Genomic DNA, 16,770 nt, shown 5'->3' with positions numbered 1-16,770 from the left:
TCCGAATGATTCATTAGATGAGTATTATCTAATGACATTTTATAAACTGGCCAATGCGTCACGTTTATAAAAATTGACTGGATGGTTGGGTATAAAAGCACTAACGATCCCCATTCAGTCTGCAGATACACAGAAAATATGGGGTATAAATCTCCAATAAGTTTCAGTGGTAAGACTCTCTTCGCAATCTACGTTATGTGTTTTTTGACTAGAACTACTTAATATTTGTCATTTTCCACAGTGTGGCACTTATATTTCTGGTATTGTGTATCAATTGATGTATTCTTTCCGCAAGTTGATGGCGAGTTGTTTGGTAATTATGGTGGGTTGACTTCTACAATTTCACGACTCAACACAACACAAAACGGATGGGCGCATAGTATCGTTTCGGCATTGGAACAGAAAAACACAATGATCATCATCCAAAAAGTGACACTTCCTGTCTATATAGGTGCGATGGCATCGTTTGTGCAAATAATGTCTAGCTTCACAGCCGAATTGAGATTCCAGAAGTACTACGATCGAGCATTCTACATATCTCGAAATGATGAAGCCGAATCTGTTGTCATTGCGGATGCGCCCGTGCTGGAGGAGATCCTGATCCAGCCTAATAACCACTTACAGAAATTGTACATATCCAAATCTCCTCTAAGAGAGATTCCTCATGGATTGAAATACCTTGCAAAACTAAATTGGCTACAAGCTCCGGAAAATCAGTTCACTCAATTTACACTTGCATCGTTCTCCAGTACACAGAGGATCTCACGCATGGACTTAAGCGACAACAAAATCAATCTTCTAGTCGGCACAAACCATACTGTTAGCATTAAAACTCTTAATATTGCAAATAATCGACTTACCACCGTGGATATGTCATTCTTTGTTCAAATAGCAAATCTTTCCGTGTTGTACTTGATTAACAATCAAATCATATGGGTTGAAAGTACAACCCAAGTAAAGTTATTGGCACTGGAGGAGTTGATGTTAAGCAACAACCGTCTGACATCTTTTCAACCACAAGCGGTGTTGTTTCCTGTGCTCCATGCGTTTTCCTTGCGAAGTAATAATTTATCCTCCATTCCACAAAATTTCACCAACTATCCTTCACTGGAGACACTGGATTTAGGAGCGAATAAATTAACGCGCGTGGATCTGTCTTCCATACGGCAAGCGAAGAAGTTAGGCTATTTGAGTTTGGATCATAATATGATCGCATCCCTATCGTCCTCAAGTCCGCTCAAGCACGATGCGCTAAGAGTACTGCATGTTAACGACAATGAGCTTGTTAAGGTGAATTTCACAGGATGTACCTTTCCGAGTTTACGTTCCATTTCTCTGGGAAATAACCGACTGACCAGCGTGCCTTCGAACGTGTTTCAACTCTTTCCTACGGTAGGGTTAATGATGGCCGGCAACCCAACAAGCTGTGACAATGCGATGAAATTTAAGAAACAACTATTCAATGGTACACTGATGCTAAGTACCGTTTGGAGTGGCACATCGTGTCAGGAACATGAAAGCTTTATACAAATTAACAGCTGGTCGAAGGTTTGCTGCGTCAAATAGACATAGACATCTGTAAAATTGGATGGGGGAAACTGAAGGCATCAGATCTTTTAGTGTCAACATTCTTGAATAATAGACGGTATCAGACACATTATTTCTAAAGGTTTACGTATACAAGGTTACTGTTTAACGTATTAAAGATATTACATGAGTTTACACATCGTCCAGCCATAAAACTGATGGAAACAAGATGTTGAATGGAATGTTTGTTTAAAAAAAAATATTACTCGATCACAAAAAAAAATAAACAGATTAATTTAGATGTGTGATTCTAGGAGGTTCATTTAAGTTTAGCTAATTCGAGAGATGTGAAAATTAGAAGCATGTTTTATTATACTCATTATAAAGACTTTTTTTTTGTATGGGTATACTCGCAAAAAATTTCCTTTCATACGCAACGTTGCGCAATTGAGAAGTCTACTTGTAAAAAAAATGAATTGTTACTCGTATGGTAACCATCATAAAGTACCCACGTGTCGCTTTGAAATAGTTTCAAAATGTCAAACATTATTTTCTACTCGCACTTCAGGGATATCTGTGCTTACGGCACTCAAGGGTTAACTGTTGTAGCGATTCACGTTTGTAGATGTAACGGAACTGTCTATCGGAGCTACAGATCGTTGGTGGGCTTAGTAACTGACCATCCTCTACGCCGTGGGCGGCGCGGTTTATAGTTTTCGGCATTTAGCTCTGTCGCTCGATCGCCAAATCCAGAGTAGAGCCCCTGCCAAAGCAGCCACCATGATTTAACAACCACAAGAACGAGTTTGGGTTTCCAGAGCAGCAGGCCAAGCAAGAACTGAATAAGAAACACGCTTTCTTTGTCCCTGCGCTGGGTCAACAATTATTGTGTTGCCAGGAGGACTTTGGCTCGCCCACAGAAGATAAATGATGATTGGCGGTGTGGGAGAAGTTTCCAGGCCTAACGACATTTGATCTCGATTGAAGATCATTTGAGTATGAAGCCGTTTTAGATTAACTTGCCTTCGTAATGGTGAAACGATTGTCTTCAAGGGCAAATGCGTGATTCGTGAAGGGCAAACAATTGATTGATTTTTCTTAACTTACAAAACCACTTCTGTACGATATAATTAACAGATAACTCATATAGTGATTTTGAATCATTAGTTAATATTCCATTACCCAAAGTTATTTTCTATAACGCTATTTGCATGGTTTTATGTATGTAGCTTTTATACATCATATTCACCAAAGTCATTCAAACAAGTAAATACATTTCTCCAACTATCCAAATCATGCTGTTCATTACGGCCCCCGAATCTTAAACCTAGACGGCATATTAATTTTGTAATGGAAACTTCGTTTTTAATCATTTTCATCAATAAATTCATTATTTTCTTCGTTGTTTTTCGCGGTCAAATCTATCCTTTTGAAAGTAAAGAATATTTTATATAAAGTGCAAAAATATACCATGGGCCTTTTGATTTTGCAAGGTCGCGCAATATGTTTGAAATATGTTTGAAATTTAGCAATGTTTAGCACTATTAAAGTATACCAAAAATCTAACTAAAGACCTTGTTTAATCTTGCTGGCTGTCCATATCCATAAATGAAAAATATAAGTGACTTATTATTTCGGTAGTTTATTATGTCTAAGATTCTCTGAGTCTCCGCGGCCTCTGCTTCTCTGGAACATATTTTTGTTAGCTTCGGTATTTTTTTCCTTTACCAATTCTGGAGGTTTTTAATAAATACATGTCGCTGAGAGTAGAACTGGAAGTCGTTTAAGTGTTGCCTTATTGGTGTCGCATATTTAGAGATTCGAGAAGTATCAGAAATAGATACCAGCCACTTATGTAGATATCTGTTTATTAGCAACGATACAGACGATTTGGTCGTACAAATATAGCAGAAATCCATTCCGAAGTTCGCGATGAACTCATTCAAGCGACACCAGCGAGTGAAAGTGTAATCCCATAAAGTCCTCCCACGAATCGACCACCTGGCCTGTCAAATGCACATGTGACTCGCATATGTCGATTACACACCAGCCCCCTTCCTCGGGGGTCCTATCCATCTTTACGTGCTTCTCCTTGCGCGTCACCATTACGGCTGGTGAAGAAGCTCTGCGAGGGACACATTTCTGGGCTGCCTTGGGACTACTTTCCCGGGGTTCGTACGAATGATCCTTCAGTTTCGCAGAAAAGTCACTCCACCACCAACCGATGGTGAGGAGTGCTGGGTGGATGGGCCAATCGAAGCATGGTGGGTCGGCAGATGATACCGGTGAGTTATGATGGAGAGCTTAGCTGCTTAGGTGGTTGCTTAGCCTGCCGGAACGGTCGAATGCTCTTTTCTCGGTTCTTACGCTGCTTCGACAGCTGCAGCGAAGCGTGAACGATGATTTCAGGCGCTTGGCTGGCTGTTGCGGGAAAGTGTGACGATCCCATGCCGGGTTTCGCTTCATCCGATTCATTGCCTGGCGCTTTGCGGTGTATAATGCTGCCATTTATATTCGCTCGACGGCGTAATGATGTAAATGTCCCGGCAATCCAGCACGGCGCGAGAACGCTCTTGTCTCTCGGTGGCAGTGGCCTGAGCTAGCAAGACCTTCGTTCAGTGACGTTACGACCGCCGAGATGGGCGTGCTGGTGTTAGAACCATGCCAATCGAGCTGCTGATGCCCACGGCCCGACCTCGGATCGTCCTTCGCCCGACCGTCGGAGGTAAATAAATAATGGCAGACGACATGAACTTTGCCGGTGAACGAAACGGAAGAAAGGAGTCAGCGAGATGAAGAGTACATTCAAGCAACATAGCATGCAGCCATCGGCAGTAGAAAGTTTCCAGATGATGCTGTGCTGCCCATGTTACGATGATACACACAAAACAATCAAGGGGTTGTGAACTCACAACTCGACATTGAGGACTTGGTGGGAAGGATCTGTCGAACCCAACGGCTACCGGTCCTCTTTTAATTGCACATTAGGCAGATAGTTCAAGGTCAATCGTGGACATCTTGGACAACATAGATAAACCATGATTAAAAGTGTTTTGAAATATTCGTTCAAGTCTGGATGGTCACTTGGAAGTATGCTGTTACAAAGACGTTTTCAATAATGCATGAATGAGATTTTTGTATTGTCTGTTTGTCTGTGTCTGTGAAATAATTCTTAGTTTATGTAACTACGTGTAGTTTAATATCTCTTCTTTGTTCTAGTTAAATTTTATTATGGTATTGAAGAGAATTCAACATTCCATTGCTTAGACGTATCATTTTTGAATATCAGTTATTCTATTTTCCCGAGTGAGATACCTTTGCATAACATTGCCCCGAAATTTAGTTCATAGAGTTTTAAATTTCACTTCAAAATAATTTGTATCTATATGCCGCTATTTTTACAATTGGAGGCAATGATTATGGGTTGAAAAAGTGATGCTATGCAAATAGTATTTTCTTACAAAATGAACTTAAAAAAAACTAAGGTGAGTAGCTTATTTCAAAGTGGTTAAAAATGTTTCTTTCATTTTCATTCAGTAGTCTTACGTAATTGAATATACCTTGTTTTCCTTTTACAAAAGAAACACACACTTCCATTGCACGCCAATCAATTAAACGGATGTTTTGATTCGCTAAAGACCGCCTCGCACTAGAGCTTAATATTCAAATCCCGTGCCACTCGCCAGGACAAACCAAATAGACGATTGATTACAAATGGAAATCCCTGGAGATTTTCACCTCTACACGATTCAGACGGGTGTCTTCTGTTTTCTGTCTGAAAAAGGTAGAGCTACCAGTCTTCATTGAAAGATCATCACGTTGTCTGGTTTTCCCGATACTTTCGCTTCTACTTCTACAGTAGAATCAAAACATCTGTTGAATGGGAAAACTACTATACGCGGGGTCCCATCCGGAGAGGCGCAGCTTGATACGATTCGCCGAATAATTTTCCAAATGGAATGCTGTGCTGCGGAGAAATTGTTCGCCATCCTTACGCTAGTCGATGGAACGTTTATTTATCTCCCAATGTTTTGATTGTCTTTGGTGTGTATGAATGCAAGACGAGATGCGCAACTTCCAGTGGCGTTGAGACGCGCGGATTTTCGAGTGAAAATTTATCGTGACTAGACATTTGCCTCAAATCCATCCGTTAGCCAGGCTGCGATGTGCAGAAAACCGAGGTCGAGGTGAGCATGCGAGTAAAGGACGGCGAAAGTAAAGTCTACCATCGAAGACAATTGATTTCGATGGAAAGCCAACGCCACGGATGCGACGAGGTTGGGAGACAGACAAACACACACAAACACACACACACATACGCAGAGGACCCAAACGTTACGGAATGCCGGTGGAACACCCACCGAGAGACCATCCGTCTGGCAACGCAAGCATCATCCTGGACAGGTTCCGTGGGTGGAAGACTGGAACAATCTCCGACTGGCCGCGTTCGTCTGGCACCGGAAACACCTGGCTCCGGATTGGGAAAACGTTTCGCGTCTGGCGAAACGGTGCAAACATGCCGAGAATGCTAAACGTGTAACGGTCGGCTAATGGATTGTTTTAATCAAATTTCAGGTTTGGGTTGGAAACTGGATGGAGTCGGCCCGAACGGCACGTCCGCCGAGACGCTATCGAAACACAGAGGAAATTAACTTTCGACCTAACGTCTCGGCCGACTGTGGATGTGCTGCACACCCGGACGTCGTTAGGATGGAACGTACACAATTATTATGATTATGTAGATGTGAATCTGAGCGAATTGTGAAGCTTTGATCGTCGCCATTCGGGGAAAATCAACGAAAACTCCAGGTGGTGTAAAGATGATGAACAAACTCATTCAGGATAGGGTACAAAGCTAAAACTTACCAAGATGGTGTATCGTAAGGTTTATCAAATAGATTTAGAACATATTACTTTCACTTTCAAAGCTGCAAACCATTCCAATTCATTGTAAACCAATTTTTATGAAAGCGGTTAAACAAACTCAACGAAAATCGGTGCTTTGTGGTAAACGCCTAAAGGTATGCAACATGCGCTACGTTCCCCTACAGTTGATCTTGAATGTTATCGTACATACATTCTAGAAAATTTTCTTCATCTTTCTTCAAATACCCTTATTAGACAAGGAATTTATCTGCCATATTTTTCCAGACTTTTACTGCCAAAGTAGGCTCTGGCAGGGCGTTGGACATAAAAATAATGTCCGCTCGTGTAATAACGTAAAGTTCCATAAAAAGGGTTTTGCAGTTATTTGATCATTTTCATGTTTGAATTTAGCTTATTGTTCATCCTTGAGTAACGAACAAAATCCGTTGCAAACAACAAAGCAATAAGTAAACAAATCGCCACTTTGACATATAAATTCCAGTCGAAAGAAAATCGGATACATTCCTCGTCTAATTAGGGTATAAATGGCGATTTCAGGTAAATTCTCAAATTAGGCATCCTCCCCATCGCATCGTCACCATATTTTTCTACGTTTGTACCTGAAGATCATGCAATCTTTGATGAAGATGACACATCTATTCAATTTGAATATCTTAGAATTTCCGTTAGAAGCTGTAGTAGTTTGAACTAATCGGTTAAACTGCACAAGATGGACAGCATAAACCAATGCACTCGACTGAAGAAATGAGTATGAAACGGAGGTGCGCCCGCAGCGAGCACAGCGTTCTTTGGTATAAATTTGTGAAGGCCCGTGAGCCCCCCTTTTACCCGTTAGTTAATTGCGTAGCCGAATTTTCTTAACCTCATGTGAGTTATGCATGAGAGACTTCATGTATCCAGTACAACCATAATCTGTAGTCAACATCAAATGTAGTCAAAGACCTGGAGTCATCAAATTCAAACGGTTCACCTAACGGAATTTGTATCATCCTTTGCATACTTTTAGGTACATCTTCCTACAAAAGATGGAAAAACGATTTTGATTTAGGGGCGGTGTTGGTGGGGGGGGGGGGGGGGGGGGTATTATTCATGTGATATTTGACCCTTGACGTAATGAGTAAAAAGAGTTTCACTTTTCCACTAAAACGGATTCCCAAATCATGCATTATTGTCCACCTACTAGGCCAAATACATTAAACTGGTTGGCGATGGTCATCAATGACTGGAAAGAGCTATAAAAACTTTTGCAATGTACAGAAACCCGTTGTCCGATTGCTGAATCGTGGAGAAGTTTCTTTTCTTTTGCGTCCAGGCACGCACTCACGCTGAGTCATTTTTAATACATCCGAAAGGTCGCAAATGCGTCGTCGATAAAATACCACCCGAAAAACTGCTCGCACGACAAATTGCTCCATTAAGCACCCGCACCGCGAACCGGTGGAACTTTGGGTCGTGAACATATTTCCTCACCCCTATCCCCTTTTCAAGAAAGCAGACGTCCACAAGTGCACAACGAAATGGCTTCATTCCGTTACCAATTCGGCCGCCGTCCCACGCGTACCAAAGTGTGTACGCGTGTGGCAAACGTGCGTGGGTTCCGGGTACGACGCATAACTTCCCTTCGCCCTGGCCACACGGAAACACGGATAGCAAACAATATCAATAATGCGTCCTTGCCAACGCCGGGCGTCGGTAACTTCGGGAATTTTTCCAGACCGGCGTCAAGCCGTCTGCTGGGTCTCGGGGTAGGATCTCGTGGCGGTCTAAGGCAGACTGAGGACGGTGTATCGCGTTGGCTGCAGGACGATGGTAAAACCTACACAATTTGTTAGGTTGTCTCAGGGCTGCTCGGTTTACTTTTTTTACGTCGTTCGGAAAAACCGGTGCCCATTGCACGTGTACGCGTGAGTAATGACTCCGATAGCTTGTCTCGACAATGCCCATATTTTACATGTCTTGTTCGGCCCCAAAACCGGTGTGCGTTGGTGCGAAGCCTACAAGCTCCATGGAGTCTGGTCTGCAAGGCCAAACTTACGAGTGCAATTTGCAATCTGCATTCTGGTGTGCGCATTTGCTCGGGTTCACGAAAGTCCTGCCGGCAACATCAACAACCTGGAGGAAACGTAAGCCATATCCGCTTTGGGGATTCTTCCAAGGCCACGGGTAGGATATCTTACGGTTCAGCAAGTGCGAGGATGTAAGTGAAAAGCATCCAAACTCGTCGGCAACATCGTCATCGAAAAACGTTTGTAGGCTAGGAACTACGCCGCCAGGATAGTAAACAATCGCCTCCCAGATCCGAATTCTGCCACTGCTGCGGTGACATTGATATGCACACCAGACACAGCCCTGTGGGACATTCCGCTGGGACGGATGGGGTAGGACTTGGTGCAGTTGTGCAGCCCACTGAGCTCGAATAGACTTGGCAAGCGCTTGTAGGCTTCAACTGTTCGTACGCCTAGCATGGGGACACGAACACCGTGTCTAGCGTCAACTGCATGCGAGACACGGCCGAGACGAGCCTTTCCCTTCGGTTGAACCACGGTTGATGTATATGCATGTGTATGTGTGTTTGTGTGCCCTGAACAATGGCCAAAACAAGCATGCAAACGCGGTAAGACGACAGGGCGTAGGCAGTGAGCAGCGACGTGCACCGTGAAGTATCTCGGCGTCTAGACAGCGGCTAGACATGCCTCGAAACGTCAACTGCCTCGTGGCTCGTGACCGTCAACCGTCTCCGCCTCCCTGTCCACCAGTGCCACAACGCGACCATCGTTGGTCCTGCCATTTCCCGGTTTCCATCGCGTACGACCGGTTTTGGCGGTCGTCAGCTGCTTTATGCCGACTCTGCCGGGCCACCTCCCCATCCTCTCCGGCCGACACGCGGTGCAGCTATCTTCGTCATGGGCCTGTCACGAGCTGGCAATAATCAATTTTACCTCTCACCATGGTTCCTTTCCGCCCCCACCTCAGGATAGCTGGGAACGCACAGACACACCAGACTGGAGCTGCCTAATGTGGTTTTGGTTTTGTCGGGCATGTTGCGGTTTTGAACCGCCAGAATAATCATCTTTTGGACGGCTTTCCGAACGCAGCGGTCTAACGCAGATGAGGTCATGGTGCACAGGTTTCCACTGGGAAATTATTGCCGGCCATGTAATTCGTCCACATGGAAAGTAGATCCAGTTGTGCAGTGGATATTGAATTATGGGGGAAATGTTACTTTAGCTATTCGTGACTAAAGCATGAGTGATATTGAATGCGTTCAAGACGTTTCTATACATTTAATTTGAACTTTGATATACATTACAAAGACACTTGCATGTCAATAATAAAGTACCTCTTTATATATTTAAAATATTCTTGTAACGCATTTCAAAACTATGTTCTGGTAATTCTGACATAAATGTTCAGTTTCTAGTTTTCAAAAATAACATTTGTGTTCATGTATGTGTTCATGTAAAATGGGTTTGTAGAAAGAAAGTTATTTGTATCTACGTTCTTCTAAACGACATATTGATACAAAGGTGTTATTTTGATGTTGATGGAAAGTGTTTTGTTAGTGGATGATAGAGGTTGGACTGAAAATTCTTGCTAACATGTTATCGACCGGAGGGATACTTAGTATGTAGCCTGATTGACAACCACTAAGCAGAATGATAAGTATAAAGACATGAAAAAGAATTGTAGCAAATTGAGGTTCAACCAGAACGATCAGAAAAGTCCGATTTGTGCGTTTGCCAATGGATCAGGATAGGTATGCTGCAAGGGATTCAAATTTAACGAACTCGTGCTGGTCGGTACTAAATAAGACCACCGTAAACACATGTGTCATAATTGTGGCTTAACTTTTGGGTCCTAATCAGTAGCTATGTCCCGACAAACGATAGTTAAATTATAGAAGTGTGTGAGCGAAGGAACATCACATCCGCAAGGAGCTACGAGTTGATAGTTTAAAGATAACGGAATAATACACGAATGGTTCAGCAGCGAGATCTGAATGATCGGGAAGTGGGAAATTCCATTCGCAGTGAGCAGAGCTAAGAGCATGAGAAACAGCCGGTGAGATGGGCTGTCCATTCGCTTTCTCACTTTCGGCGCTATGCTGCGCTCTCTATTTTAGAAAAAATAGTATTTTGCTTTGAAGGGTATAAACTTAAAATAAAATTTTCGAAAAACGCTTTTAATGCTTTAACTTCGAGAACAATAATTATGCTTCTAATTTGATCAAACCATAGTTGGTTGAGACAAATAGAAGCGGTTGTATCGCATCGTCGAAAACTTTGTAAAACAATTGCAGCAAATCCTTCCACTAAGTCCTCGATCGCGAAGAGTCCACTCTCACATCAGCAACAAACTTTCGCAAACCGTTACCAGAGTAGAGTGAAATATTAATGAAGCGAATAAATAAAAATAAACATCAACACGCAGCGCGTAATAAAATTGGTACCATCGCGATGGCGTTACACTATGGGTAGAACAGAGGCCATCAGTGACATGAACCAAATCCAACAATTCTCACTCTAACCGTTCCAACATCTTTTTCGAATTTTAATGAATGCAATAAAATAAGGTTTTTTGATTTTCCCGCACATTGGTAAAGAGTAAAATTTTGTTTTTAACTTTCAATTTGATTACAAGTGATTCGCGTTCGGCCTTCGCGTAAGCTATAAGTTACCTTATTTTGTGTTCATCTGAATGCAATTATCAAATACTGACAATTTTCAATCAACTTATGGCTTTTCTAAAGGTGAACCATGTTAAAGCATTAGAAATATAGGAGATAGTAGTTTTTGATGGAGGCGCCTGGTGGTAATGGAGAAACTTTGTCGGTCACTGATATAGAATGAACGATGCTGAAGGGTTGCGGTTAATAAACGTTTCTGCAATACTTGGAATTTATTATGTTTTATGATTCATTTTACAATCAAAGTCACCAGTGCGTCAACATAATGGAGACGCCAAGTGTGTTTATCATTTACCATACTAAATTAAACCTGATAAAACAATTGCATTCGTACTATTTTCATAGCAAACCTTTTGTTTCAAAATTTCTTAAAATGTTATAACATAACTTAATGTTAACCATAAACCATTAATGTTGGGCGTATTGTATGATTGGCAGATGGTTAAGAATATTGAAAAAGTTAAGAGGTATTTTTAATTGCAGGCAATTATTTCAAAAGTTTTTCCAGGATTAAACAAAAAATGGCTTTTCAAATCGATCATATATGTAGTGACCGGCGGAAGGGAATTCGATTTTCGGACTAATTTAAAACGTCGCACTCTAACTTTATAGGTGTTCTAGCTGACAGTTCTAACTCAACTGACTAATTTATTTTTCTTCAAAGCTTGATCATACATACATCATACTTCCCTCTCTTTTTCTTTCTATCTACCTCTGTCCCTCTTCATATCCCTCTTAATCCCTACAACACCAACCAATGTTTTAAATTGTACTCATTAGCTGTTTTCTACAAATATCAGCATAGACTTTCATAAATCTTTACTTTACCTATACATATTATTTCATATTATTTGTTAGTTTCATACTGCAGCAAGAGAAAACATATTTTCTATAGATTTAGTTCGTAAACAAAGTTGACCTTTTGACTTTTCACCCCGCCGTTTGCCTATAGTGCGTGGATGAGTGCAGCGAGAGCGTCCGCCAGCACTAGACGATCAGTAGTGCGGAGCTAACGGTTGCGTGAGGACACAACATAACGGTCGGTTCGTTTCGAGACGGTGATGGGCGGGACGCGGGGAGTGCTTACTGACGTCCTGTACCGTGGGTAGTGGATGCTGTGCGACGGCGGCCATGACTATTTGACGTGCGTTCGTCGCGTGTGTGAGTAGGGCGCGAATAGCGGCGTGCGGCGGTTGTGTGCGTGCGAGTTGGTCACGTCTCACGTCTCACAACCGCGTGTTTTCGCGATGCTAGCCGTGGGATGAGATTGCTCTCACTACTGCATCTTCGCACTACCATAGTTCCCCAATACGCTCAAATCCAAACACACACACAAACACACGCGAGCACACGCAACACGCAGTTATCCTACACATGTGCTTTTCCGCGCCAGTATCGAGGTGATATGAAATCGGTTCGGTTGGGTTTACTCCTACCGTCGCGGGGTGTTTCCTTTTCGGTGCCGACAGAAGCAAAACGGGTTCGGTTTTTGTGTGTGAGAAAGTACCGCCACCAGCGGCCAACGGATCCGGAAGGATCGATTCGATCCGCGCCCGGGTTTTCCCGCGCCAACCGGCGGGCAGTAAGGATTTAACGTGGCGCCGCCGGAAACCCCAACTTCGGGAGGGAACGGGAACCGACAGGGCCATTTCTGTGTTGCCATCGTCGTGCGAGTTGTCGCGAGTTGCCATCTTTGTCGAGTCGCGGTTTATTATTAGACCTCGTGAGTCTTGTGAAAATGCCGAAAAAGCGGCCCCAACAGCAGCGGGCAACACAACGGTCCCAGTGTGGGGCTGTTACGGTACCAAGTGAGTGTACGTAGCGGTGCGTTTGCATCATTCGCCGGGGACCGGGCGGCCCGTAGCGAGCGGCAGCCGGAGCGGAAGGCTATAATTCGCATTTCATATGCAAAATAGTGGATGCACTTGCACCGGTTGCGCGGCCAGTTGAATCGACTGCAGCAGATTCCGTGCGTTACCGCCACCATCGTCGGCGTAGTTGTCGTGGTCGCTCGTTGCATTTGCAGCTCGTTGTCGCCACACCGTACCGATGCGCTTCGTGTGAGAGTGTGTGTCCGGCGTGTGTCGCGGGATGGCAGTTTTTTTGAGGGTGAATTGTTCATTTATTTTTGTGGCCTACGTGGCGCGTTACAATTGGTTACGGTGAGGGTATGCTTGCGGCGAGCAGTGTTTATCAAATCCTCACCGGTGACAGAAGGAAGCTAGAAGGTGACAAACAAACCTAACCCTATCTCTGTTCGTCGTGCGGAAGTGTGTGTTTAATTTTGCTTTCTTTCCGACACTCCACTTGCGATAGAGCTTCAAGGTAAGTTTTCGAAATATAACCATCTTTCAAATCGCAGAAACCTGCGGGGAAAACAAACACTGCCAGACACACTTGGGTCGGGGAAACTCGCGGGAACATTCACACACACTCTCCGATCGCCCGGCGAGCTGCTCGTGCTGGAGCTAGAGAATTTTCCGCACCCTAGCAACGGAGAGTGCCGCGTGCTGGGGTCGCCCCTAGGGCTCCAACTCCAACAACTGGGCTGGTAGCGTTACGGGGAGACAGCGTGGAGAAAGAGGGAAGCCGCCCGCTTTCACTTCGCCCGTCCCCACCATTGCATTCCTCCCGAGGCGCAACGCTCACTGGGCGAGCTTCTCTCCTTTCTCACCACCAAGCGAGATCGACGCGCCAACCAGTCCGGTCTATTTAAAGAACGTTATTTTTCCCTCAAGGAGGATTTACAGAAAAATTCTCTTTCATATTATTTTCACCTAGAAACGAGCAAAAAATGGTCGCCGAAACATAACGGCCAGGGCAAGGGGTGGTAAAATGGAACCAATGGAAGGAATAAGACGGACGGGGGAGAAAGATTTAAAAAAAAAGGTCGTTCAAAAATCTCACCAAAGTTGTGGCACTGATCTTTTATTTTAAAGATTTTGTTGTTTTTCGTATGGGCTCTTTTTCATTTCATCTCGCCTTTCTCGTGGAATCTGGTGCTGGTTGTTTTCGTCGGTGTGTGTATGATGTTTTTCCCTTTTTTTTTGTTGCTGTGCACATGCGCAGTTGCGTTTGTTTTGACGGGATTCACCAGCCAGCAGCCGAGACCCGGACCAGACGATGGGAGACAATCGGCCGGCTGATAGTGCGTAGCCGAACGTGTCGAGCGGCATCGGGAAATCTTCTGAAACCTCTCTTCGCTCTCTCGTTCCCTTTCCCTCTCTCTGCCCTTTCTGTTGCGGCAGCATAACAAGAAAAGAAAAACACATACCCAGCTTCCATACCACGCTGCACGTGTTACACTTTCGTCTCATTTCGTGAAAAAAATAAATAAAAAATGAAGCTAGCCGAAAAAGAAAATAAAAGTCCACCCAACGCGATGTAGAAGCAGAGATCCGTGCAAGTAACCTTACGCGCCGAGCAGCGCGCGGGATCTCAATCAATTTCGACATTTCACCGGCCGGACAGTTTTAGCGGCGACTCGGCCGGCGATGGAAGCGAACCGAAGTCATAATTATGTATCCGGTTCGGTTGGCACACATCCTCGACCGTCCCTCGATCCTTCGATTCACGGTGTGTCGCTTTCCCCCTCGCGCAACCGCTCCCTTCACCGTCTCGGTGACTTTAGCACAAAATTTAAAAAAAGAGCCGAAGGAAAAAAAGATTCACAATATCCTGCAAATGTCATCACTCAGAGAAAAATGAGAGCTAAATATAAATATATATTTTCTTGTACGACGCGACTTCCTCCCTCCCCCCACCTTCTACCTTCTTTACTGTCCGAAAAATGGTCCGAATCCGTCCGGCGGCCTGCCGTCGATCGAAAGTCGGCCGGCCGACACGATTATGATGAGGTGCCGATGCGAATTTTCGGCCAGCCTGGCGGCACCGAACCTAGGATAGTTGATAGGTCGAGCATTGGTGGGTTAGGGTTTTTTTTCTTTGCTTTTCCCGCGCTTCAACGCCAACAAGCGCTTCGGGAAACGTTCTGGTCGCTCGAGAGGAAATGTGTGTGTTTGCGTTTCTTCCCCGGCGTGTAGTGACCACTAAGTTGGTAGTAAATCAAACGTACAAGTGGTATTTTAAGTGCTTGATTTCCCGCGCCCCCAACCCCTCCCCCAAGGGTTTGGTGACAGGAGGATAAGGAAAAAGAAAATCCAAACGGGAACGGAACGAGACCAGTTTCGATCAACGCGATAGGGCGTTGCTATAATTGAAACCGATCGAAACGTGGTAGGCGTCCGTTGGTGGAAAAGCTGATCGAGCGGGGGACGTGGTTTTGAGGAAAATCAATGACATTTTAGAAACTCCACAAAATCCTCTGCCTTAGCTTAGTGGCTGATATTTTTTTAAATTTATGGATACATCATGTAGCGTTAATTATTTCTTAATTTCTAGAAATGCAAATCATCTTCATATTAGAGCACTGATTGAGTTGAATCAAAAGTAGATCATTTAGTTTCAAAATATGGAAAACCTTAAAAATCCAAATTCATCTAGGTTTATGTTTACATTAATATTTATATTTCAATCAATTTTGCTTTTGAATCAACTGTTTTCAATTTCGGTGTTTGCCAGTGTAACATTGTAGAAATAAAATAAAAAATCTTTCTTCCTTTTTCCATTTCTATTGAAGTTTTTAAAGTTGACTCTATAGTGTTTCAATATTATGGGATTTATATCAATCAATTTTCTACTAGGTTGAAACATATGTTAGTTCTAGTGTTGTGCCTTATGAATCTTTTGGCGAGATTCATTCATATACATCTTTCTCCTAAGATTCATTCAAATGGATTCATGAATCTTATGCGATCTTCAAACGTTTATGAATCTTTCGAAACCTTAATGAATCTTCATGAATCTCTCCAGGATCTGTCACGAATCCAAAAAAAAGTTGTCCTTTAACCCATTTTGTGCTCATAAATGTTCATCGGTTGATGTTTCTTTAGGATGCATCTTTGTTTCTTTGGGATCTCTCATCAAAAGATTCATGAATCTCCAAAATGCAAAGAATCATTCAGATTCATGAATCTGAATATGAATTACACAACTTTAGTTACTTCAGAAAATGTTTCCTGATTGTTTTCTTTCATGTTGTTCAATTAATTAACCCGTTTTTCACTCTATTTGATTTTTTGCAGGTTTAAGGGCACAACAAGTGCGAAAAACAAGCGTAGGCGGTGTGTGTGTGTGTGTATGTGTTACATGACCCGAGAAAATTTTTAGTCAACTCGTCACTGGAGTAGATTCGAAAAGTAGTGAGCTTAGATATTCGATCATAGTTGGAAGTTCATTTGGGAAAGTTATTGGAAGTTACGAAGTGAAGAGAAAGAAAGTGTGAAGAAATTGTCCAGAGTGTGGTGCGGTGTGTGCGGGGTGTGCGCGGGGCGATATGGTGTTGTGCATCGTTGCCTCAGCGGGTAGCTGTGGTGGTAGTGGGTCACCATCGCGGTGAACACCGGTCGTCGCAGTGGCCCCCCAGAATGTGTCCAGTGGTGCCGCGGGGGCCAGCCGAGCGTACGGGCTCATACTGATGCTGCTGACTTCACTGCTCTCGTCGGCGAGTTCCCTAGCGGTGCCATCGGGGGCACAGAAACACTTCGAATCCACCGGCGATCAACACGGTCTCGTCTGGTCGCCGCCAACATCATCCACCACCATCGTTC

At 43.6% G+C, this 16,770-nt stretch overlaps 1 protein-coding gene across 1 annotated transcript in view; it reads left to right on the top strand.

Moving 5' to 3' along the window:
* LOC131294083 (leucine-rich repeat-containing protein let-4-like) overlaps positions 1-16,251 on the top strand; it is a 45,996-nt gene extending 29,745 nt beyond the window's left edge. Inside the window, exon 4 of the mRNA XM_058322130.1 lies at positions 16,246-16,251. Coding sequence (XP_058178113.1) covers positions 16,246-16,251 — 6 coding nt within the window. The remainder of the gene's footprint in view (positions 1-16,245) is intronic.
* Positions 16,252-16,770: the final 519 nt, after the last annotated feature.

This window comes from Anopheles ziemanni, chromosome 2 (genome assembly GCF_943734765.1).
Source record: "Anopheles ziemanni chromosome 2, idAnoZiCoDA_A2_x.2, whole genome shotgun sequence".
In the NCBI taxonomy this organism is placed as follows: domain Eukaryota; kingdom Metazoa; phylum Arthropoda; class Insecta; order Diptera; family Culicidae; genus Anopheles; species Anopheles ziemanni.
The sequence above is the reverse complement of the archived record's forward strand: the minus strand, read 5'-3'. Positions and strand labels throughout refer to the sequence as shown.